Here is a 24,450-nt window from a genome sequence, read left to right as displayed (position 1 = left end):
TCATTGATTTATTTGTTTATACCTAAATAAACAAACTCAACGTTGTCATGACTGAATAAACTGAATTAACTGAATAAACAAACTGACCTTAAAGGACAACACAATTTCATACTGTTTTACTTTGTTTATATGTGGCGGACCCTGCCACCTTTCTAGCTTCAAACAGTGTTCTGGGGACCTTATTTTCCTCTGAGAACAGCTTGTTTATTCACTCATGGAAAGGCTAAATATTTCTGATTCTGAGTATTATTACCTCATTGATATTGTTAATATTTAAATTCTGAGTTTGAATTTCTTCTTCAAAACTACATAGTGCTCCTTTAAAGTAGACTAGTTATTCATTAAGTGATGCAATTAAGGGATTTTGTATGCCATTCGTTTTGCAAGGTAGGCCTATTAATGGTTAATTGATGAGAGAAGACTTAAAATTCACCCAAACTTTATTAAATGACTTATGTGCAATCGGTTTCACAATTAAACTCTTTTATTTTTATGAATATGTGACTATTTCTTTTCAAATCAAGTTGAGTATATCTTTTTTTGTTTATGTATTTCTTTGGCGGGACGAGCGATCGGCTGATGTTCTCCTGCAACAGTTATAACTTTCTCAAGGGGATTTAACATTAGGCTAATTAGAGAGAAATTAATGAGTATGTGGGTTATGGTTTGGTGGAAAATGCTAAATATAAAGCCTTTTCACATAAAAGACACCTAACAGTTATATTTTCACATTGTATTGAATACAGAAGGAGATCCCATCAATCCCGTGTGTTATGGACATGAGAAGTTGGATCGTATGTTGAACACTCAGCATTTGAGGTCGACGTTACATCTCTACTCTGCAGGTTTTTATCTATGACAGCTGAGGAAGTTCATGATTAATGATTGACAGACACTAATGTCAGAATGTTTGCTTCTGGTGGTAAGACGTTTTGTGAACTGCGTGTGCAGGCATGTTTGTCCCTGTATCTCGTGTTTGTGCTACAGATTTTAACACACAACTTTATCTCTTAGTCAATGTGTGTTAAAGGATGTGAAGAAGAGGTGTGTGTGGTCAAGAATAAAGAGTCAGAGGGAGAGACGGACAAAGAGACCTTGAGAGTGAGAGTGCTCTCTGCTGCGTATGTGTGTATTTGCTCTGGTGACGGCAGAGCTGCAGGTTTGGGCAGGGTGGCTGTGTGACGTTGTGTGTTAGGGGAGTATCCTGAGCTCTGAGCGCTCAGTCATTCACTCAGACTCACACACAGTCACTCACACGAGAGGTATTGCTCACTGGTGGTCACACACACACAGAGGGAAAGAAGACAACGGCAAGATCTCTGGTAAGACCTGCAACTCCTTCTTATCTTCAAGTTTTGCATTTTACTCATTTCTACACTATGGCATTATTTAAAGATGAATGACCATGTGTCTCTAAGTTACCTTATGCAAGAAAGTAAATGACAGCTCTCTTGTTTCTTCTTAAAATAACTTGCTTAATGTCCAATTAATTTTTCTCATTCTCTCTGTCCTGTTTGTCTGATATTCACTGTGTTTATCTGCTTGCTGGTTTATTAATAATTTTGTTAATTTTGTCTTCTTTCTCAACATTGTGTCATTAAATGTATCTTTCGTTTTCCTGCTTCCTTGTCACGCTCATCCTCTAGTTCCTTTTTTAAATTTTAACTCTTGTTCAATAACATGTTTCTCTGTCTTCACTTTATAATCTGTTATTTTGGATGTGAGATGTTACGTACACCTGGCATAACTGTACCTGTTAAGCACTCAGAGAGAACTTATCACAGCACAGAAAGTGGTTATTGTATTTATGTATTTATTAAATTTATTTTTAGTAATTGTCTTAACTTCTCTTAGTTTTAACTGTACCTGTTACAACTACTTTTTTAAACAAGTTTGAATTTTATCCACTCACAGACATCCAAGTCCTGTAAAAGTCATATATTACATATAGCTTTAATCTATTGGTTCTATCATTCAATGAAACCAAAATGCTAAAACCTATAACCCATTAAAACGGTATCTTTGCATGTGATAGCTTCCAGCAAACATGCTAACAAGCTATGGCTGACAAAGGCTACCTTGACACGCCTCAACTTAATTGCTTAAGGTTGATATCAGTACTAAAAAAATGTAATGTAGCTTATATACAGTCGGCTTTGTCAAAGAAATAGTTCAAATTTTGAGAAATACTCATTCACTCTCTTGCCAAGATGTACAGTAGCCTAAATTTGAAGTGAGCCTACAGCCAACAGCTGGTTAGCTTAGCTTAGTGAGCCTGGAGGACCCCAGGAAGTCACTGCTCCTGGCGAAGAAACATACATTAAGAATGGGTACAGGCTAGTCATTTCTCCCCGTTTCTGTAGGCTGTCCTAGATTTTTCACCACCAGTGTTTTGCCTTTGATGGCTGATGGAAAATAACCAGATGTGACGTACTTGTATCTCTCTTTTGAAATTGGCGAATTTGGTCCTTCACCTGTTTGACATTACCGGTGATGAGCCAACAGTTAGGCTGACTTTGGCATTGAGAGATAATTAATATGAAGTCATTGATTTTGGCTGCTGTACAGCGTCCAACTGGTTAAATCAGAGTCAAAGTCTAAGTCTGAGTGTCCATGTGTGTGTTTGACCTCAGCTGTAAGAACATTGTGTCATTAGCTTTGGCATTCAGTTATCATCACAACCCTGATAACACTGACTGTGACCAACACACACACACACACACACACATACACACACACACAGTCAAGTCTAAAATAAAACTACAATTGCTTTTTCTTCTGCTTTCATTTCCTTTTTTTATCTTCAATCAACTTTGGCTCAAATAAAATGATCTCAGAGCTAATATAAAATAATTAGGACTGCGTGTGTAACAGAAGGAGACCCAATGAGTGAGGGTCAGGACAGAGTTATGTAACAGCATTAATCTCTTATTTGTCTTTCTCCCTGTCTTTCAGGGCTAACAAAAAAGGGCTGTAAAGAACGAAAAGAGTGCAACAGAGGACACAAGAAAAACAAACAAACAGAAAAGATGACGATTGGCAAGAACTCCAGGAAAAGCTCTGTGAGGAGCTCCATCCGGGCCCCAAAGTTTCTGGACAAATCCAGCGGCTTCTACGGTCGACTTGATGAGCCTGAGATCGCTGGAGAAGGGGAGGAAATGTGGAATGGGATGGAGGACAGCAACAGAGAGGAGGGAGTCGTGAGCAGCCAGAAACCAAGTGAGGTGCATGTCTCTGGGGCAGAGACGCAAGAAGCTGAGGCGTTTGACTTTAATGAAGGGTTGATGGAAGGCGATGGGGAGACTCTCCTCCGGAGGAAACCCAGCCGCCGCAGCAGCAGGTGGAGGAGAAGCTCCAGGAGGAAGCAGAAGGAGGGGAGAGCAGAGGAGGACGCAGCCCGGGATGAGAGGCCCAGCCTGGGCACGGAGAGACCGGTCGACCCACACACCGGGGTGGTGATCGAGGTCGAGATGGAGAAGAAGGTGGAACCCTCGCTCATTCACTTCCCAACTCGGGAGGATGAGGACGACCAGGTCCTGATCAGAGACAAGAAGAGGGGCAGAGAGGAGGAAGGAGAGGAGGAGAGGAGGATGAAGAAGGAGCAAGAGGAGGGGATGAAGATGGTGAAGAGGAAGAATTACCGCAAGGTGAGAGAGAACAGCGAAGAAATACAAAGCGAGAGCCTTTCTGTCAAACAAACTTTTATTAACTTCTTCTCTCTGTACCTCACATTTACATTAATACCATATCCACCCCAATCTAGTTAATCTTTAAGCCCCTCAGCGTTACATAATCGAGTCTGCAGAGTTTGTAGAACTGAGGGGTAAAATTCTCCCTCGACATCCTCTATATACTGGGCTATTAATCACCTTGGAAACTATCACAGTAATAACAGAACGACACTGGGGTCAAGGTACAGCAGCCATCGGTGCGTGTCGCCAACCCATTAGGTAACCTCCTCTGATAGGATTTTTCCTTCACGTCACATTAAACGCCATGAAAAAAGCAAAGCCGGAACGGCGGTTTCACGAACAGGCTTTAAAGCTGTGTGTGGACGTACGGCGTGTACATCCACCTGACTCGCATGTTCCCAAAGATTTTCTGCTTCCATTGAGATATGTGCACAGAGGTGACATTCCTGTGCCTCCTATATCATGTGCTTTGATCAGTGGAACGAGGTACGGCAGCAGGGTTGACCCGCCTACTAAACCCACACCATAAAAACATTCCACTGCTGTTAGCCAATCAGCCTCCACCCTCAGGCCTTCAGAGTGCGACCTCCTGGTAGATAGAGGACAATCTCAGCAGCTTGTGTCTGCAGAACATTACTTTTATGAGTAAGGTCGAGAGTCTATGGGTTACCTGAGCATTCTGTTCAATATCTATAAGTGCTAGTTGATTACTAATTGCATTAATAGCATAAAATCACTCGTTAGCATAGCAACAGGTTCCCAACCAGCTTAGGCCTAGATAAATCTAAGGGGTGGCTGGCAAAAGAGCAGGAAAAATGTATTTCTGCTCCGTAAAGTTAAAGGTTTTACATTTTGCTTGTGAGGGGCAGGGGCGAAAAAAAATGAAAGGGGCACCAGCGTGCAGAAAGGGCACCGGAAGGGCACCCTTGTAGGCACTTTTGACCACGTAACTCCGAACAAAAAAGCTTTAATTTGGCACTAATACATATTTTTTCCAATAGATACAACTGAGCAACCTGTATCACGTCTTTAATTTCCTGGGAAGTTCCCTGGAAGCAACTATGTCATTTTACACCACTTACAGAGACAACAGAGACTGTCACTTTGAATATTTCCAGTAAACTGCTTGTGGAAACTGAAGAGCCTTTTAGTCAGTAAATGTAGGTCAGCTCAACATGCAAAATTGTGTGCTTCCTCAACAAGGAAGCTAAAGTTTCTAAAGTTGGTTTTCAGGTCAACCTTACTGCCATATTTTGGATCATGTATGTCGACTGCTAACCTTTATCCCCTTCGTTCCCGACAGGCCTTGGACCGAGCCTTCCGCCGTGGCTGGGAGGCCTTCATCGCCAACCTCTACAGCGTCACGCTCACTCCTGTGACATCATCCTCGCCGTCATCTTCTTCACCCGCGTCTAAGAAGAAACAGCAGCACAGCGCTGTGTTGGCTGAGTTCCAGTAGAGCTGGATATCCACATGGACAATAAAACAAAGCCTTTTCTAATATTTATGTGCTAATAGTGATCTGTGATGGACAATCCTGCCTGTATGACATTTCCATGACATCACTGGGGACTTTTCCAGTCATGTGATGCATCTGAGTCATGCGTTAGGCCTCATTTTGATTATTTATGTAAGTTAATTACTCATCATAAAGTTTACTGCCTTTGCTTCATCATGGTGCTTATTACTTTGTAGACAGACTGCAGGTATTCAATTATACTGTGGGAGCTGTGGGAGCCAAGCTGTTGATTTTACAGTTAAGTCTATGGAAAGGTCCAATGTCCATGTGACTGAGGTCAGCTGCTTCTGGTTCCCTTTTATTGTGTTACTAATTTCAGATTTATTCAGCAGTGTAAGAACGTCTTAACCTCTTAGCTGCTTACATCCGGTCCACTTTTAAGAGCTCGGAGCACAAATAATCTTTGCTTCCTTTGGTTTAGCGCTGTGAAACTAGTAAAATGTTGATGTGTAACCAAAAGGAATGGAAAGTCTCCATCGTATGGCAATGACTGATCAGTGGACTTTAGTTCTGCAGGTATTTACATGTCTTGTATGTTAATCAGTGCCATTTATTGCTGTCTGGCAGCTAATCAGTAATCAGGACAAGCTTGTCATTGTGTATCTTTTTCACCACACACATTTGTTTGTAATATTTTTAAGGGAAATTGCAGTTTCTACCAATTTAAACACAGGTTTTGTTATCTTTGAGCGCACAGACAGTGCAGCTTGTCAGTGTTTGACTTCCTCATGAGATAACGTTAACCTCTCACTGTGTGTGTTCTGGTGAAGGTTACCTAACCTGAAGGGACAGGACAGGAGAGCATATGCAATGTGTGTGCATTTAAGAGGGAAAGATAAAGACTATGTTTTATAGACTGGTAATAAATCAGCACTAAACACAGAAATAGGATCCACCGTGTGTCTTTTGATTGTTACCATTGCAGAAGCACATCATGTTTGTTATACACGTTCTCATTTCAAAAGAGAGGTTTAAGTAGCCTAAAGCATCAGTAATCAATGATGATCGACTCATTAAAATGAAAAAATACAATGTTTACAATAGGCCTGCTGTAATTTCCTATTATCCATTATGTATTTGTTTTTTATTACCTCAAGTGTACTCAGTAATTCTTGTAAACTAGACTGAACAAGTCGGATAACTTGTAACTTCAACTGTATATAATGATTGTTTGGAAAAATGTGTTAATTTTTATACAAATCCTTTTGTATCCTAATGCAAATCCTAAATCCAAAGCTTCTGAAGTCATGAACCATAACAAGAAGCACTTTTCTGAATAAATAAAGACTTAATTTATTGTATTGGTTGTATTTTCATGTTGAGAGGATAAATACAGTATAAAAAACGGTCAGGATTTTAGTTGCTAATGTCGATGTCATTGTTATGTGGATGAATCAGAATGAATGAGATATAAAACATCTCGCTATGACACTGCGACTTTAGGGGACCTAAACTTCAGTTTCAACACTCGAAGTGTGACAAACAACTTTGTTGTGTGAACAACGTGTTTCGGCTCGACCTTTGTACTACAAGTGTTGCTAAAGTTTTGACCCTTAAGGACTAATTCCCTTCTCCATACACCTGAAAGATAGCTGAAGTTGTGCCATAAATCCTCTGTTTGTTCAGAAAGACCAATAAAACAGGAGAACAGCGAGAAGAGAGCCGTTTGCAATAAAGATCAGAGTTTGATTTTGAAAGTGCATATGGCGAAAGATAAAAAAAAAAGAAAAATAGAAAAAATGTATCATTATAACAGGATGTTTAAAAAAATAATGACAGATATGTTTCTATTCATTAGATAGATCTGTTCAAGAGATAGAATGTGATTGTTTTTGAAAAAGCTGATGTGGACAAAGTTTTGAAACTATAGAAACAACAGAAAAATATTTGGTTCATATTCTTGCTCATATTTTTCAATTAAAACACTTTCAACGTCATTTATTTGAATACTTTTCCACGAAAGTGTTCAGCACCGTGGTAGAGAATGAGCATCTTCTATACGTTTCAGTGTGTTTGCCGCCATCTTGTGGCCGTGTGTCAACGGAAATGACGTAGTAAAAGAAACTGTACACTTTCTTCAATTTTGCCTTTAGCTGGAAACATAAACTCGTCGTAGAAGAGTTATTATAGAATAAAACAGTTTTCTTTGTCTAGAAAATGAGAAAATCTTACCAAAGATTAAATGTCGCTCACGGGAAGGTCAGAGTCATTTTCCCGGTTAAAGTGTTCCGGGTGGGAGGAGTCCTTCAGGCGGGACATAAAAGAGGGACGGACCGGTTTCTTCTTCCACTTCCTCCTCTCTTCTGCCCGAGGTAAGAGCTCGCACTTTTCAATTGCTAGCACTGAAACAGTTGCAAACTTTTTCATTATAATAGGAAACGTGTGATGTTGTAAAGCTATTGCTTTACAGATACATTACATCTGCAATTGGTGTTTATCCTTTCTAACCTACCGGCTTTACAAGCTAAAGTGGACTTTTAGCCAGCAGCTGCAGGGTATAGAGCAGCAGCGGACCGGAGCAGGCCACAATCCTTAGCCATCCTCCAGTCAAACATTACACTTTCATTTAAATCATGTTGTTCGCATTATCAACAACATGTTTAGTACATGCTGCGTGTATTATTTATTTGTAAATGTAAGATTAGCTCGCAGATGACAGTCTTTAAAGAAATGGCCGCCGCTCGTCTAGTGTGGCTGCAAACAGTGTCTCTCAATGATGAGAACTTCACAGACCTGTCCTGAATGACTGTGATTGGAATTTTATTATTCTGATGTGAGACACTTAAAAAAAATTTCACACAATATGTCGACCCATGTCGCGTGGACACGCTGCACGGAGCGGTCACGTGTTTGGCGACCAGCCACTTGCTAGCCACAGCATGCTAATGAAACGTCTTCTCCTTACTGTGTTCCTAGATGGCGAAGGATCCAGAAGCTGCTTCCTGCAAAGGTAATTTCGCTATACCATTTGGCACTTTTAGAAGTAAAACTTAGCTGGAGTAGCATGTCATGACATGGAGCAGCAAGCTACTGTGATGTTTCATTTGAACTCTCTCACTGAATTCTTTTGAGGAAAACTTCATCTCTCAAACTGCTGAGTAGCATGAAGCTCTTGGAAGTGTGCACATATGAAGTTAGCCCTTATAATCTATAACATGCTAATTCTCCCCCCCCTTCTGTCCTTCAGGATTGAGAAGAATGTGGAGAAACACTCGGCATAAGGTAATTTTTATAAATATTTTTGCTGCTGTCGATCAGCTTTAATCAGCTCTTTAGCTGTTCGGAGCTCAGTGCTGCAGTGATGAATCACTGAACTCTCTCTTACCGAATCAGCCTTTGAAGAATGTTCTTTACCAGATTCTGAGTAGCACATGGGCTTAAGCTAATATAGCAAAACTGTAATTGTAGTGGTTAAAAATCAGACGTGTGTTTAAAGTTGCAGTACTGGTGTAGAAGTACATCTGTTTAATATAAATTTTCCCCCCAGATGTTAAAGACCGATCAAGGATGAAGACCAAGAATGATGGGATGAAGGTCTTAAGTAGGTGAGCAAGACTTTTGTTTATAGATCCAATTCAAGCAGGGTCATAACTGATGAGTTAACATAAAAGACAAGCATATGCCTGATTATTGTGATGCTAGATTATAATCTGATAAACCCTCCAAAAATATTAAAGACCCCTTTTATCCCCTCCCTCTGTGGCTAATCACTGATTTCCTTTTTGTAGGTTTGTCTGCACTTGCCACTCAAGTAACTCATCAAAGCAGACTGCACCAAGGTGAGTAAAAGATGGATTTAATCTAAATGTATCTGCAGTGGGGGTTAAATGTGATGATTATATTTAATGACAAGCATATGCCTGATTAAAGTGATGTCAGCCTTTAATCTGACCACCCTCAGTTGAACTAGTACAAAATGTTCAGTTCTTAAGCTTGTGACTGACTTGGTGATCTTTCTCTGCCAGGTGGGTCTCTGTCAAGATGTTTGAGGGAGGATGCCACATGAACATCTCAACATGTAAGTATAAATCTGAGTTTGTGTTTGACAAGTTAATCAGAAATGCCTTTCCTGCGGCACATTGAAAACATCCAGATTCTAATAAAAAATGGCTGGTAGACTTCAGGAGAGAATTTGCTTACGCAATTGCTAACACAAATGGCAGTTTTGCTGCATCGGTTAAGTGCTAATGAGGTTGTAACCAAATATGAATGTTTGAAAGGATGAAATGGGGTAATGCCCATCAAACACCTGGACGACTATTGTCACATGGCAGTTTGTCACCAAAGCCCTGATCAAACATTGAATCTTAGCATGCTACTACAGGTTATTGTTGAACTCTGCTGACATACAAATTTCTCTTGCAGAGCCTGTTCAGAGGATACCTGAAGAGGAAGATGACTATTGAAGTCACATGGTGAGTCTTCATCCTTTTTAAAAGTGCTCCCAAAGAGTAAATGTCCTGTCGAAAGCAGTTCCAATGATGATGATACTTAGCTCACTTTGAACCGATGTGAAACGACACGAACAACTGAGAAACTGCTTTTTTAAAAAATATTTAAAAAAAACTTCTGTTTAACTCGAAGTTTTTGTTTTATACATGAACATTTAGTATCTTTTTGAACATGTGTAGTAAAATGTTTTCTGTCCACAGATGCTCGACTGCTTCAGCAGCATGATCGAGGCGTTCATTTTAAAGGTAAGATATAATTGAGTCCCTGCTACAGAACCAGTAGCTTAATCCCAGACCTGCTGAAAATGATGAGATATACTTGGAATCTCGTTCGTCTGAACTGCTGTTGAGAAATGGAATATCTGACATCAGCAAAGTTCAACAATTAATATAAAACTTGCAATGTTGTGCTCAGACCTCATGGTATCGCATCTGTTGCAGGTGCCTGGCTCTTCAGAAGGCGCGTGCCACCTTTCCACATGTTCACCCAGGTGAGTGAGCTCTTTAGGCATTTACTTAGTGATCTGATATACAGCAAACTGCATGACGTGGCCCAAAGTGGTGGCACTTCAAGCACTCTTTAGGAGTTTTGTCAACTATAATTGTCACTGCATCGTTTCCTTTGTGATGACACTCGCACATGTCTTACGCCTTGTGTAAATGTCAGAACCTGAAAAGGTGGACCCACTGGCGTTTCCTTGGCAATAAGGTGAAGACCCGTTGGGGCTACCAACAGTCTGAATGGAAACGAACTTGACTCAGACTTGTGCTTCACAGAAATTCTGATGTTTTGGCTTATTTTTAGTAGGCTCACGTTTGAGAATAAATACTGATCTGGACTTTTTCTTTAAAGGTCATCGATGCTGAACCTAGAAAGAAGTTCAATGGGATTGCCCAAGCTCGTCAGTGAGGTAGGTATCTGGTCACCATGGTGCTGGCAAATCTTAAGCAGAATGATGAGTTACTATTACCGCCCCAGTCTGAGAATTCATGACGGATTGGTACCCCTCTGATCGCACAAGAATTTAAAAACGTTGTCTTTTACACACGTTAAACTCCATTGAGTAACCATCACTCTTGTTGCAGGTTTGATGCCATCAAACATCACATGCTCTTGATCTCACACTTGCTGTCTGCACATGTTGGTGAGTATTCAGTTTCAGAATGCTGAACTATTGGCTTTGAAGTTATTGTCTACATTTTCAACGCAGAAGTGATGAGTTACTTATTACCGCCCCAGTCTGAGAATTCATGACTGATTGGTACCCCTCTGATCACACAAGAAAGAAATGTATTAATTTGCACCAGTCGTACTGGAATTGAGTAACCCTCATCCCTTGTTGCAGGTCTGTTGCTGTCTGACTGAAGTGTTGGGAACAGAAACCTGGCTTTGCTACAGGTAAATGTATAATAAAAATGTAATGCTTCTGGTATTGTGGAAATGATGCAATCATCGCATAGTCGAGGGGTTTTCCCCTACTCCTTCATCGTGCCTCCCCTCCTGTTGACCCAGTATGGCACTGAGAACCCCGAGTTTCCTCCTCAGGTGTAAGGTGACCTGCTGGAATTCTAATGGAGATGGAGAGCCGCAAGGGCATGGCTGAACAGCAACCCTGATCCATACCAGAAGCGAAAGCCTACATTTAAACCTTGTTTTGTAATCTGTGATCCAAACCTGTTCTGGATTGTCTCGGTGGTTTATCGAGGCAGAGTACCTTAAGTGATGGCTATTGCTGCAGGAAAATGCTAACTATTTCAAGATTCAAACGTGATGCCACAAGTGTGTATTGTGGAAACTTCTGCCTGAAAATGACTTGTTACTCTTGATGTTCAAGGCAAATTCTGGTCAAAGATATTATGACTGACATGACAAGATCACAAAAGTGATGTTATAATTTCCAGAACAACCATGCTGCAGATTTGAGCCCATAAAACTGCTTTACTGGCACCGCAGCAGCCAAAAAGCCTTTAAGGAATTTTTCAAAACAAATTTAGGACTACATGATATTAAAAACGCACCCTAAAGTTGGTGGCCTAGAGCCCACTGCAGCGTTTGGATTCACTGTCAACTTCTGCAGTTGTAGAAATTATTATAAATTAAAAGCTTGGGACCATCAAACTATGAATGACCTGTATTCCCCCCCTCTTTAGGTCTGGCAGCATGAAGTTATCGTGGCCTTGCAGATGGTTGACACATGCTGGTGAGTATTTAAACTTGGGATTTACATTTGAGGCATCAGGTCTCAAAATATGGAACTTGAATGTCTACCTTCACTAGAAGTGATGAGTTTCTTATTACCGCCCCAGTCTGAAGATTCATGACTGATTGGTACCCCCTCTGATCAAAACTATATTTCACATTTGTAGTACACAATGTTGAGGTTCTTGCCACCCGTTTCTAAGATGTTGTGTTTTTTTTGCAGACTTCCAGTAACTTTGCTGCCATTAAAGCTACATCTGCCATCTTATGCTGGAACACATGTTGCTGCTGACCAAGTGATCAAGAAAACATGTTTAAAATGTTACCACTTGATTTGTAATAAAACTTTTAAATGGTGTAAATTTGAAATAAAGTACTGTTTTCACTACAGCTCATGAGTGGTCTCGTACTCCATACATCACAATGGGCATGTCTTGGAAAAACTAGCTTCAGTGCCCCTGACACACAAGGAAACTGGATTGAAGTTTTTATTTTAGATGACTATTTCTAATCATTTAAACCATATTGCATAGAAATACTACCCCAGGTTTTTGTTTGTTTGAGCCCAAAAATGATTTGTGGAATGAATTAGTCTTGCTTGAAAGGGTATACATCAAGATGTGCTGACTAATTTGGCAACTAACTGGTAACTGCTTCCAGGATTGAAATGGGTGAAGAACTAGGTGCTCAGCATTGAGTTGGAGAACAGGGCACCAGGCAGGTGGGAGTTTATTACCCAACCTACCAAACAAATTTGGGATTCTGACCATGTTGACAGTCATGAAAGGACACAGATTAGTTGCCCTCAGATTGAAGTAAATTGAGAAGAGGGGTTGACTTGATAAACAGTATACAACATGTTGGATGATGTACTTTTGGAAGTATGGATTTACATAGTGAATTATTTAATTCAGTAGGCAATTAAAATTTATTCAAGAACACGTTAGTGAGGCACAAATCATCAGCTGACAATCTGATGTACCACAAAATACAAGAGTTTTTATCGGTCATAACGTAAACATGTAATTTTCAGTTTGTGCAACTAAACATTAAATCAATACATATAAAAGCCAGGAGTGACTGCTGCAATTATAGATAGACAGTACTGATATCTGCATGTCACTGCAGCGGGTGAAACAAAAGACAATTGTTGAGCTCTATTTTGATCCTACAGATGTCCTTTAGTCCAATAATGAGCCTGGAATCATGTCAGAGCTCAGCAAATGAGAAGCTGCTGTTTAAAAAGAAAAACCAACACGCTCAGTCAGTGGTGAAGATCCTTGCAGCGATGTCGTCTAACAGCCAGTCCACTCCACCTAACAAATTCTCTCCAGTTACTGCACTGCAACCAATGATGCACCAGTGATGAGTTTTGATCTCATCCAGGGCCAGCGCCTGCAGGAAAAACACACAGGAACACACATTGGGATGTACCGCTGATAAATCCAACTGTAATCTGACATAAAGAAGTTAAATCAGCAATATTGCCTCTCACCTCTCTTATTGCCTCTTTGGACAGAGCTCCTGGTAGATCCTGTTTGTTGGCAAACACCAACAGTGTTGCACCAGCTAACCTCTGCATGGAGGAAATGGATGTATTATTTAATTTGAATAATATTTCTGGGGTTTCTTTGTCAATTCAGGTGGATTTTAAGCAATTATTGGGCTGGAAAGCATCAAAGCAATCTGACAAAACTGTCACTGAAGCCAACATGTGCTTCTCAATTACTCCAGTGTTTGTTTTGTGTGTATACCTCCTCCAGCAGCAGTGCGCTGAGCTCCTGCCTGCAGTCTTCCAGTCGGAGTCTGTCTGCGCTGTCCACCACCCACACCAGCCCGTCTGTGCTCTCAAAGTAGTTCCTCCAGTAGGAGCGCAGGGACTTCTGACCCCCTACATCCCAAATATTCAGCTTAAACCTATAAAACACACAGAAAGAGAATTTAATGCCTAACATCGCGATTGAGTAAGTAAATGAGGGTCTTTTATATAACAAATACAAAGCACTGATGGTGCTGGGTGTTTTGAGAACACAACAGAGTTTCTGAAAACGTGTTTAAAGCAACAAAAAAACAAACAAAAAGAAAACATAAATACAGCATATCCGGAGTAATTCATATCTCTGAAAGCCACGGGATCCTGAATCGATTTGAAAAGATGTAATTTACACCCTTTTTAAAGCCTAAATCTTCACTGTAGCCACTAAGCTAAAAGCATCCTGCCTAAAGTGGTTGCACAAGCTCGACCCCGTGTATAGTGTGTATATATTGTGATATTCTGAAAACCAGACTGTTTTCTTTCTAATCTCGTGACAAATTGACTTTTTAGACGCACACGGTTCTCACAGTACAGCGATGCTACAAACATACGATAATCTCATAGAATATGATGCATTGCTGTAGCATAAACTACCCAAAAATATATAATGTGTTAAAACTACCACAACAACAGCAATGGTACAACAAACACATTAAGGGAGCAATAATAATAATCAAAAATCATCAGATATAGTAGACAGACAATCACAGGGAACATTTTACTGCATTAAGAGTCAGGTACTGTATATTTTGCTGACAATTCTAACTTAAAGGTGCACTACGTAGTTTTTTATGCCTAAACAAACTAAATAAACAAACTCTTTGTTTTCATGACTGGATAAACAAACTGACTTTAAAAGGACAACACAGTTTCTTACTCTTTTACTTCGTTTATATGTGGCGGACCCTGCCACCTTTCAAGTCCAAAACCACATTGTGCCCCTTTAAGTAAGGTTTTGATGGCAGGACTTCAACTTGTAGTGGAGTATTCTCACTTAACTAAAGGATCTGAATACTTCATCCACCACTGAATATGTGTTGTGTGGGGGCTTTCACTGTATTATAGCACAAAGACTGGACATATACTGTGTGTGTATGCGCATTACCCTTTGTGCTCCAGTGTCTTGATGTTGAAGCCCAGTGTTGGGGAGATGGTGCTGATGTCTTCTCCATTAAACTTCTTGAGGATGGTGGTCTTCCCCGCGTTATCCAGACCTCTGCACGAGCCAGGTTAAAGAGAAACTCTCGCACCTGATTATGAATTAGCCATGGTAACTAACCAGTCTTAATAGCTAGCAAGTTAGCATGATGCAGCACAAAAAAGGGGCCAAACAAACGTCACAGACAAACGACAGTTATCCCATAATATCTAACCATACACGTATATAAATTGCTGCTCTTATGTCACTGACAGATAAAAGTTATAACAACGTTGGTACATGTATGCTACTTTGTTTCAAGCTAAGCTAGCAAACTGTTACGCACAGGATACAACATCAGCAGTCTCATCTCCCGCTCCTTCTGCTTCATCTTCTTTAAAATCGTCAGCAAACCCATCGCGGCGGTGTCCCTGAAACGTAACTGCAGTTATAATAAACAATCTACTTTTACTGACTTATCGTATGCAAGATGTTTAGCATCCATGAGCATTGCGAACCAGGAAGAGGCTGGCATGCTAGTCCCGCCCCACGCAGCCACCAATTGGACAGTTGTGCAGAGCGAGCGTTGATTGGTTATTGGAGACATTCGAAGCTGGTTGATTGGTCGGTGAGTATTTTAAAGGTGTGGCCGTGATGTAGAGGCGCGGTTGTGTGGGTTTGGCGCCCCTGTGTGTCTGTAGTGGGAATTACATGTTTGAGTTGCGCAATCTGGGGATGTTCTGTCACAGCTTGTATCCAAATATATGAAGTATTGACTGTGGTATTTACATTTAATTGTAGAATTATAATACAGTTAATATCGTTAGAGAATAATAATACAGTTAATACCATCCTGTAAGCCCCATACAGATATTTTAAACAGTCCAAAAACATCCTGCAATTCCCAATTTTTCCAGTTTTCATTCACACTAAAACATTTCTTTTTCACGGGGTTTCCTAAGTATTAATATTTTCATTTTCTTTTACAGTATTCACCGTGTTGGAGAGTAGCTTTACAACTGTGGAAATAAATCTCAGATATTAGTATTAAATATATAATTTAACATAAGGAAAAAAACTTCATAAATGGTCGTAAATAAGTTCATAGAGGTGCTTTCAAGAGAAACAAAGGTGTTCTTTTTGACAGCTGGCAACAATTTTTTTAAATAATACTTTTTAAATAATATATCTGTACGTTAGCTGGGTATTTTGAGAATTCAGCCTTATGTCATTATGGGATATTTGCCTCACATTAAACAAAAGGTTCCCTGAGCTTTGGGATTTATAATAAGCACTAACATACAACGTTTTTCACCATGATCACAACTGTGAAGTAACAGTCCCTTCTCATGCTTAATCATTTATACTGGTCCTCAATATCAGCTCAGTCAACACAGGCTTGGGTATAGTCATTTATTGCTTTTGGAGAAGATACTAAGCCACACACATGGTCAAACAAAGACACTTTCTCTACCTGTGGTTGCATCATTTCCTGCTGAGAACCAGTAAAAGCTGTTGGCTGCTGTCTGAGGGCTTGGTCCATCATTTCCTGGCACAGGCGCTTGAGAAATCCCCCGCACGTGAAGGAGGCGCAACCTCCTTCTTAAATTGGTCATTGAACCCCGACTGGTTCCTGTTCCAGACGCATCCTTTCCCATTCATTCATCTTGGTGCGTTCACGTGCTTTCGAAATTAATATCTGAGGGGTTTTGTGTATTCAACCACACACTCACACTAGGACAACACAGCTTAATGATCATAGCACTTAGTGTAACCAGCTGTCAGTCAGTCTTGTCAATAGTTTCCAGCTTTTAAACAGTACAGCTTCAACGCTTTCTTTCAGACACGGTGCTGAAAAGTGAAACTAACTCACTACACGTGAACGCAGCGCAGCCCCCGCCACCCTTACCAAGCAATGGGTCAGTTTAAAAGAAAGAGAAACTGAAAGCAGCTGCAGCATCATGTTGCATCATCGGATGCCAAACCTCCTCCGCTCAAAAGGATTCAGTCACCGCGGCTGAGGGCTTCACTCCGAGCGACACATTTATAGACTCAACAAGTCACCAAGCAACCATCAGACATTAGTTTGCATCAGGGACACATAGCATTATCGTTTTTTTTCCCTTTGTTTTTTTTATCCTGAGTCAGTCAGAGTTTAGTCCAGGCTGCGCTGGTCGTGCGCCAGCTTCACAGTTTGAATGAAACCGGTCGCAGCTGCAGGGACGCTGCACGGATGATCCGGGCTGGGTGAAGGTTCGTCCTGCCGGCGGAAAATCAGTCAGTCAGCCAAGTGTGCTTCAGGGTGGAGGAGATGTCCCCGTTATTCATGGAGACAGAGTACGAGTCCAACAGCCCCAGCTCGCTGTCAGCTGAGGAGACCCACAGCAACACCGCTGGATCGGTAAGTTTTAATCAATCAATCAATCAATCAATAGAAAAAAAGACAATAATCACACCATATTAACAGCCTTAATGAATAAAAGTGTGTTGTTACTGTGACACCAGGAGGAAAACAGTATGTAAGACCTAATTTGTATGCTGGTTTCACATGTCCCATGTAATGTTATAGTCATTTGATCGGAATCCATTAGAAAAATTACCCAAAGTACTATTTTAAAGGTGCACTATGTAGTTTTGGGGAAAATCAGAAGAGAAATGTTTTCACTGACTGATATTTCTATATCTACATAACCTGAATAAACAAACACAATTTCATCCTGTTTTACTTTGTTTACACGTGGCGGACCCTGCCACCTTTCTAGCTTCAAACAGTGTTCTGGGACCTTATTTTTCCTCTGAATTGTGACTATTAAAATGATTGACATTGACATTGAATTTCCTCTCCAAAACTACATTGTGCCCCTTTAATAATTTTTATTTACAAAATGTATTCCACTCTGATTCATACGTTTCAAGCACATCTTAACCGATTTGTATTCTAATTAAATCACTCTCAAATCACTCAAAACCCATTATTTAGCAACTTCAATACAGTCCAAGTCCCTTTAATAAATCTTGTATTGACAATACAGAGGGAAAGCCCAAGAATTTGTCAAGAAACGCAAAACATATGCTGTGATGGCAGAACCCCAAGTTCGGTTCCAGCTGGGGACATTTCTTGGATGTCACTCTCCTTGCGAAAAACAGACCTCTTTATGGAAAAGTGGTTTCAAACGACTGAAAAGACAAATAAGTGCATTGTATTTTCAGAAGTGTTCCTTTCTGCCTCAAAATACATGGTGCTGTTGGAATAGCTGGCACCAGTCACATTGTCTAAGAATGATCATCACTTTGCTTCAGCCTTGATTCCTATTTCTGCCGTCTGCAATCACAGACTGATTGTGTACATTTAAAAAACAATATCTCTAAAATCTTCCAGTGCTGCCAGTGAATTCACTTTGACATCCAATCTGATGACATCTAGTGTTTCATGTCCCATTCTGGATCAGTTTGATGAAGACATAAGAGTGAAGCACAGTGATGGAAGACATCTGCTGCATTTAAAACTTAATTGCGGGAAATCAGTCAGGAAAATGAGAGTCTACCTTCACATGCAAAGTATATTTGTTGACTTTGTCCCACGAGGCTTTAACATCACGCGCCGCAACACAACTTCCCGCTTTGATAGAGAGAACTTATTTCATATGATTAGTCTCATGACCTTGTGACCTATGGTATGTCTCTAAACCTTATGCAACATCAAAAAGTCATAAATGTCATCCTCAATCGGCGTGTGTTGCAGTTACACTAAAAAGAGTGTGTCTGTTGCATTTATATGTACAGGAGAGAGAAGGAGAGGGGCAACCGACGGGAAAAAGAGGGACGAAAAGACAGGAGAAGAACAGAAACGCTGCGAGGAAGAGCCGCAGAAAACAAACGGAGAGAGCGGACGAACTGCACGAGGTTCGAGACGCTCGCTCCTTATCTTCCTTCTCTCCTACGCTTACCTTCTTCCTTTAAATCATCGGCCTGTGACCCCTTCACTTTCTGTCTCCTGTCTTAAACACACATACGCTCAGGCTGTGTGGCTAGTGGTGTGTGTCTTGTGTAATCTCTCAGCATGCTCGAGCCGTTTCTTGTAAATACTCTGCTTTAGGAGAAGGGCTTCAGCTCTCTGGTGAGCCCTCCCCATTGGCCCTCCCTTCCTCCTCTCTGCCCTACACACACACACACACACACACACACAAACACACACTCCCACCTCTGTCTGTCTGTGCCTTGCTGTAATTTTTTTCCCTGAGGGACAAATTCCAAAGGTGGTGTTTTCTCAGTGACACACACACACATTACGGTCTTCCTGAACTGCTGAGTTGAAGTGAAAGGTGGCCCGACTCAGAACCTTCATAACGTGCCAACTGAAAACTATTCTTGGATGCATTTCTTTACAAATCTGATGTAACAGCAAAAAAGCGAGGGCGATGCACCTAGGACTTCCTCATTTTCACAAATCAAAACTCTTAATGAGACTTATTTTGCAATTATCACGTAAAAGGACAGTTACAGTGCAGCATTGGCGACAGTTGTGACTAATAAAGAACACAAACATGAGGCGCTGTTGCTGATATTGAAAGAACGATTAGACATTTTGAGAAGTGATCTCATGAGAAGATTGTACTATCGTGTCTGTACAGTCAATATGAAGCTACCGGCTAGCTTAGCTTAGCATAAAGACTGGAGATAAGGGGAAACAGCTAGCCTCTGTCCAGAGATAAAACAAAAATCCACCTACCAGCACCTCTGACTTGTTACATCAGTGCAAAAACTTGCGGTTCTTGAAGTCAATGCTCCCAGCCAAGAAATAGTCCCTAACATAACCCCCTTTAACAACAACTTGTCTTTATACACTTCCTTTTTTGGTAGGCATTAAATAAATAAGATATAACATGTTAATTAGTTAGCATTGGATGGTTGTAACCTCTTTAAGCTAGGCTTGCTGTTCCCCCCGTTTCCAGTCTTTTTGCTAAGCTAAGCTAATCATCTCCTGGCTTTAGTTTCGTATTTACTACACCAACATGGTGAGTGGTATCGATCGTCTCATCTAACACTTGGTAGTTTAGATGGTAGCTAGCTTAGCTTAGCATGAAGATCGGAAAACAAGCTTACTAATTACACATCCTTTTCTTGTTGGTGTTAAACAAGATATAGCATGTTCATTAGTTAGCATAGGAGATGCCGGCAGGTGGATTTTGTCACATTGGTGGTAAGGCTGGCTGTTTCTGGCCTTTATGCTAAGCTAAACCAATCTTCTCCCGGTTTTAGTTTTGTACTTACAACACACATACGTGAGAGCTGTGTCAAACCTGTCATCTAATTCTTGGTAAGAACTGGGACCAGCAGATTACTCAAGACATAGGAGGCACTTCTCAGAATTGGGAAGTGCAAAAATGTACCCAGAAACCGTTTGATAAGAAGTTCATTGATCAGCGATTACGCGTGTTGTGTTAAAATGTCCTTTGTAACAAGTTTCTGTGCAGCTAGATAAATAATTTGTTCCTCAGTTGTGTCGATAATCTTAAAACATAACAAAGGTTCAAAACTGATCTTCATAAATCTGTCACACATGATTGATTACCTTCAGGTCATGAACGCGAGTCGATACACGCACACACTAAATGTATTATATTACTCTTATTAAGACTTGTAGTTTTCTGTGTTGTACCTAACTTGGCAGTTGAAGGCGTTTCTATTTCATTCTACTCACAGTTTGTTCTCAGACACCTTATCTTACCTGTTATAAACCAGTTGTGTGATTGTGTGTTCATTGGGTTTGTGGGTGGGGTTGTGTGTGTGTGCAACGAGTCCAGACTTTCACTTTCTGTTACTCTCCTTCTCTTTCTGCTCTGTTCTATCTGTGTGTCCTTAACGTTTGCAGAGCTGGTGTCAGCAGTTCATGGTGAGGTCTAGGGTCAGCAAACGTGACACATAGCTGCATAGCACCGCTAGTTTGACCTTACATGTAATCTCACCGAGGGGAAACACCTTTTTTCTGAGCACCATTCAAGTCTGTAATGCTGTCATTGGTACTGGCTGTTGCTGAAACTTAGTTTACTTGAGTTTACTTGATTGATAATCCAGGAGAAAACATTTCTAGAAACTCTAAATATGAGCAGGCTCGTGTTTTGAGGGTTTCTTGCCAGATTTAGATTCCTTATTGGTCAAATTAAGCGTACCTGCTCTGCACTGATCAGCAGGGAATCACCCCGCTGGCTCTCTCCACCCTCTACCCTCTCCTTTCAACTGCCACTTAAGAGTGATATTTCCGCTCTCCTTCGAGGTTCTGACTTTGGCCACACATCATCCGCTCTATGGCTGTTGTGCTTTCTATTACAGTGCTCGAGAAGGGCCTTAAAGAAGTGTCATTAGTATCGCTCGGCGGTGGTGTTTTATTACAGCACAAGTCAGGCCTGGGGTGAGATTATGTGGGTGCGGTGTGACTGCGTTTATTATTTGTCTTTTGATGTATGTCTTTAATCAGTTTTTATGGTCGATGAGGGCCACTCTTAGGGATAATAAAGATACACCTGACTCAACTTGACATTAACTAGTTGTCCCTCTTTTCTTCCCTTATGTTCATCTCTCTTTACTGTCTTCTCCTCAGGAGCTCCAGAGTCTGGAGCAATCCAATTCAGCCCTCCACAAGGAGATTGCCTCGCTGAAAAAAGACCTCCAGCTCTACACGACGGCACTGAAGCGCCACGAGCCCTTCTGCTCTCTCAGAGACTCAAAAGTCTGCCTCTCGGTTTCCCCCCCGACTAACTGTCAGACCAGCTCCAGCCCTCCTCGAGTCCCTCCTCAGGCCTCCACTCAAGCTGCTTCTCCTTCACTCTCTACCTCCTTGACCTCCAGCCTGGGACTTCAAGCCCTTAAATCTCTCGAAAGCCCTCATCTGTCATCCTCAACTCCTACAACATTAGCCTCATCTACCGCCTCGTCTTCTGAGCTCTTCACTCGCTCCAGCTCTGTAACTGCACCTTATTCTGTCTCTTTCTCTGCAGTCTCGGCTCCTCACTCTCTGTTTAGCGACGATCCTCCTTCTCTAATCAGATCAAGGCCGACAAATGTTACGCCCGTCTGCACCGGCCTCTTTTCAAACCCCGTACCCTCCAGCTCTCTCAGCACAGCTGCTCGGCCTCAATCGAGACGGGGCGCCATCTACGATCGCTCTTCGATGTCAGAAAAGGCTTGTTTCTCTACATATAATCCTGGTGCATCCTCTTTTCGAACGGCTTCATTTAAAGAAGCGTCACCTTACTCCAATTTAGCGCCAGAGAACGCAGGTCTCGAAGCGCAAGGTTGTCCCATGAATGTGGCCCAACTTCATTCAGGTCACTTCACAGGAAATCCAATCAATTCAAGTCTGCCGCTTTCTCTTTTACCATCAACGCTTCAAGATCCTGCTCTTCAGTCATTCTCAGTGTCAAACCCGGAGCTGTCTCTTGCCTCAAAGTCAATTAATAGTCGACACGTTGCACCCAATCCCGCGCCTCTGCTGTCCCTGCTCACCGTCCCGAGTCCCCTCACCGTGTCTCAGACTACCTCCAGCAGCTTTGGTGGACCTCTCTCTCAACCCCTGCCCTCTCTGCCACCATTGGGGGATCCCTTGAGAGATCTCTCCCTTTCTGAGCTCCTCGAGGTCAATGATTGGATACTACAATAACCAGTAACACTACATGCTGCATAGCAAAGGAGGACCAGATTCCTTGTGCCAAAATGGACATTTAATTTATATTTTTCTATATTTTGAGTGGTATAATCAACTAGATTGGATCAAGTGGAACCAAATCACAACACAGAGACCTTTGACCATTGAGATCTTCTGCAAGAACTCCGGGTCAACTTCAGCTTTCTGCTCCTTAAAGAGATACTGTAGTGCATTTAGAAACGCCTCACTGAGGTTTCAGAGACTGGAGTCCATTTTATTTTACTCCTTTCCTGCAGCTGCTCAAATCTACAACTCAAAACCCAATAAATACAACTACAATAAATGAGAGACATTTCCAGCAAATGCGAACCGACTATGCAATAAAATCCAGCGACGTCCAGTTTCTTCGTTTTTATTTTCACAGTTGGGCCTTTCACAATCCAGAAACACGCGATAACTTGACTCAGCGTTTGAATGTAGTATTAAAAAGAGGGTGGAGCGCTCACTTCCTCGCCAATTCATGGAAATGTCATTACCAGAAATTTCCATCTGTGCCTCATCGGAGCCACAGTGTGCACACTCCAGGGGCCAACGTTGCCCACACAGCTCTGGCCTGGCTGCATGTCTTTGTTCATTATGATTTAACTCCAGGAAAGTTTTTTTTCTTTTTTTCTTTTTGCTGACTTTAAAACAGATGATCCAACACACGCACTCTCCTCACGTGTTTTGCTGCTACTGATCATTTATTTATATATTGCAATATTTGGATCCATTTTCTGATTTTTGTATTCGTTTTTTTTTAAAGCTACAATTTATTATTCTACATTTCTTATGATAAAGTGGATTATTCTCTTTTCTTACTCACTTTAAAAAATAGGATTGCATTAATTCTCCTTCCTGTAATTATGCTCTTATATGATAGATTGTTGATTTAAACTCTTTTACCAGGCTGCGGTTGCAAGAGTTGATGCATGACCAGAAAAATAAGGGTAAATTCTCAAAGCCCCAAAGTCCTCAGATTGAACAAGTGCCTGTTGGTTTGTGGTGATTTCATTAATTTCAAATAGTTATCTGAATTATTTATTTGCTTTATCTGCCTGTATCAAAGTGTATATTCCCAAACATTATTTGTGCTTTACAAAATAACTAAAGCAAAGGGATGGTAAAGGTGCAAAGCTCATTTTTGCCCTGTGGCCCCCTAGTGGATAAAAACCAGCCATGATTACATGGACGATTCATGTGCTGACAAGACATTATTTTTGTTTACTATATGATCAGAATTAGCCAAATGTACTGTATGTATGAGATCACATGCTTTTGGATAATGTTATAACGTTTTACAAACTAAGCTTTATTTTTTTACATGCAGTACACTGACAGCAGGCTTGCACTAAACAGCAGGATGCGGTGATGAGGTTGTCAGGGACAGCTTCATTAAGGACAATGATGGTAACAGAGTCGTTAAGTGGTCCAATAACACCCCCGTGGAACCAAACCTCTGATAAAAATGGTTGTATAATTAATAACTCCCTTACTGTGCTCATTTCATGTGAGTCAGTCGAGAGAAATAACACATTTTTCCTGTGACTCCCTCTGACTCACAGTAAGGTGGAGCGGCTAAGACTTTTTGTATTGGAGCTATCACTGTGGGGAAATGGAAGTGTATTTTTGCATGTTTTTAAAATGTGAAGAGATGTAGTTGGGCTTCTGCACCATGACTGTATCAAAAAGACGATTTTGGATTTTCAAATGATGATTTATGTTGATTACTCTGCTTTATATCGACTATATCTGTAGATACATAGGAACTATATGAGGGTTTATTCCATGTAGCGGTTTGTGATTTAGTGTAAGGCTTTGTGTGTGTGTGTGTTATGACTATTTAGTATTTATCAGGCATTAGATTAATATATTTATGTTGTAATATTGGTTCCTGTAGAAAAGTTATTTACAAATAAAACATTTCATTAAAACGTTCTTTCACTTTTGTTC

General features: G+C 40.9%; 3 protein-coding genes, 1 long non-coding RNA gene and 6 other non-coding genes across 10 annotated transcripts; 9 read left to right on the top strand and 1 right to left on the bottom strand.

Moving 5' to 3' along the window:
• Positions 1 to 1,242: 1,242 nt before the first annotated feature.
• Positions 1,243 to 6,512, top strand: LOC141003400 (uncharacterized). Its single transcript, XM_073474728.1, has 3 exons — positions 1,243 to 1,322; positions 2,956 to 3,647; positions 4,996 to 6,512. The coding sequence occupies exons 2-3, from the start codon at positions 3,030 to 3,032 to the stop codon at positions 5,149 to 5,151; spliced, it is 774 nt and encodes a 257-aa protein (XP_073330829.1). The 5' UTR covers positions 1,243 to 1,322; positions 2,956 to 3,029; the 3' UTR covers positions 5,152 to 6,512.
• A 992-nt stretch (positions 6,513 to 7,504) lies between these two features.
• Positions 7,505 to 12,252, top strand: LOC141004157 (uncharacterized). Its single transcript, XR_012179786.1, has 14 exons — positions 7,505 to 7,523; positions 8,128 to 8,161; positions 8,399 to 8,433; positions 8,699 to 8,756; positions 8,940 to 8,990; positions 9,177 to 9,229; positions 9,577 to 9,626; positions 9,864 to 9,908; positions 10,104 to 10,153; positions 10,516 to 10,573; positions 10,749 to 10,807; positions 11,009 to 11,061; positions 11,814 to 11,863; positions 12,086 to 12,252. It is a non-coding gene; the product is annotated as an uncharacterized lncRNA (long non-coding RNA).
• On the top strand, positions 9,685 to 9,749 carry LOC141004187 (small nucleolar RNA SNORD29). The gene has a single exon (XR_012179793.1). It is a non-coding gene; the product is annotated as a small nucleolar RNA SNORD29 (small nucleolar RNA).
• LOC141004188 (small nucleolar RNA SNORD30) lies at positions 9,964 to 10,033 on the top strand. The gene has a single exon (XR_012179794.1). It is a non-coding gene; the product is annotated as a small nucleolar RNA SNORD30 (small nucleolar RNA).
• On the top strand, positions 10,282 to 10,408 carry LOC141004193 (small nucleolar RNA SNORD22). Its single transcript, XR_012179799.1, has one exon. It is a non-coding gene; the product is annotated as a small nucleolar RNA SNORD22 (small nucleolar RNA).
• Positions 10,609 to 10,681, top strand: LOC141004190 (small nucleolar RNA SNORD31). The gene has a single exon (XR_012179796.1). It is a non-coding gene; the product is annotated as a small nucleolar RNA SNORD31 (small nucleolar RNA).
• On the top strand, positions 10,871 to 10,940 carry LOC141004191 (small nucleolar RNA SNORD31). The gene has a single exon (XR_012179797.1). It is a non-coding gene; the product is annotated as a small nucleolar RNA SNORD31 (small nucleolar RNA).
• On the top strand, positions 11,936 to 12,010 carry LOC141004189 (small nucleolar RNA SNORD31). Its single transcript, XR_012179795.1, has one exon. It is a non-coding gene; the product is annotated as a small nucleolar RNA SNORD31 (small nucleolar RNA).
• A 511-nt stretch (positions 12,253 to 12,763) lies between the features above and the next one.
• Positions 12,764 to 15,334, bottom strand: arl2 (ADP-ribosylation factor-like 2). The gene is made up of 5 exons (XM_073474956.1): positions 15,170 to 15,334; positions 14,784 to 14,894; positions 13,617 to 13,779; positions 13,358 to 13,438; positions 12,764 to 13,257 (listed from the first exon to the last, which is right to left on the bottom strand). The coding sequence occupies exons 1-5, from the start codon at positions 15,232 to 15,234 to the stop codon at positions 13,123 to 13,125; spliced, it is 555 nt and encodes a 184-aa protein (XP_073331057.1). The 5' UTR covers positions 15,235 to 15,334; the 3' UTR covers positions 12,764 to 13,122.
• Positions 15,335 to 16,849: 1,515 nt separating this feature from the next.
• batf2 (basic leucine zipper ATF-like transcription factor 2) lies at positions 16,850 to 24,450 on the top strand. Its single transcript, XM_073474433.1, has 3 exons — positions 16,850 to 17,217; positions 18,600 to 18,719; positions 21,415 to 24,450. The coding sequence occupies exons 1-3, from the start codon at positions 17,128 to 17,130 to the stop codon at positions 22,471 to 22,473; spliced, it is 1,269 nt and encodes a 422-aa protein (XP_073330534.1). The 5' UTR covers positions 16,850 to 17,127; the 3' UTR covers positions 22,474 to 24,450.

The sequence above is a fragment of the Pagrus major genome, chromosome 10, assembly GCF_040436345.1.
Source record: "Pagrus major chromosome 10, Pma_NU_1.0".
Classification (NCBI taxonomy): Eukaryota; Metazoa; Chordata; class Actinopteri; order Spariformes; family Sparidae; genus Pagrus; species Pagrus major.
Note: the sequence above shows the minus strand (reverse complement) of the source record. Positions and strands in the feature narration are given on the sequence as shown.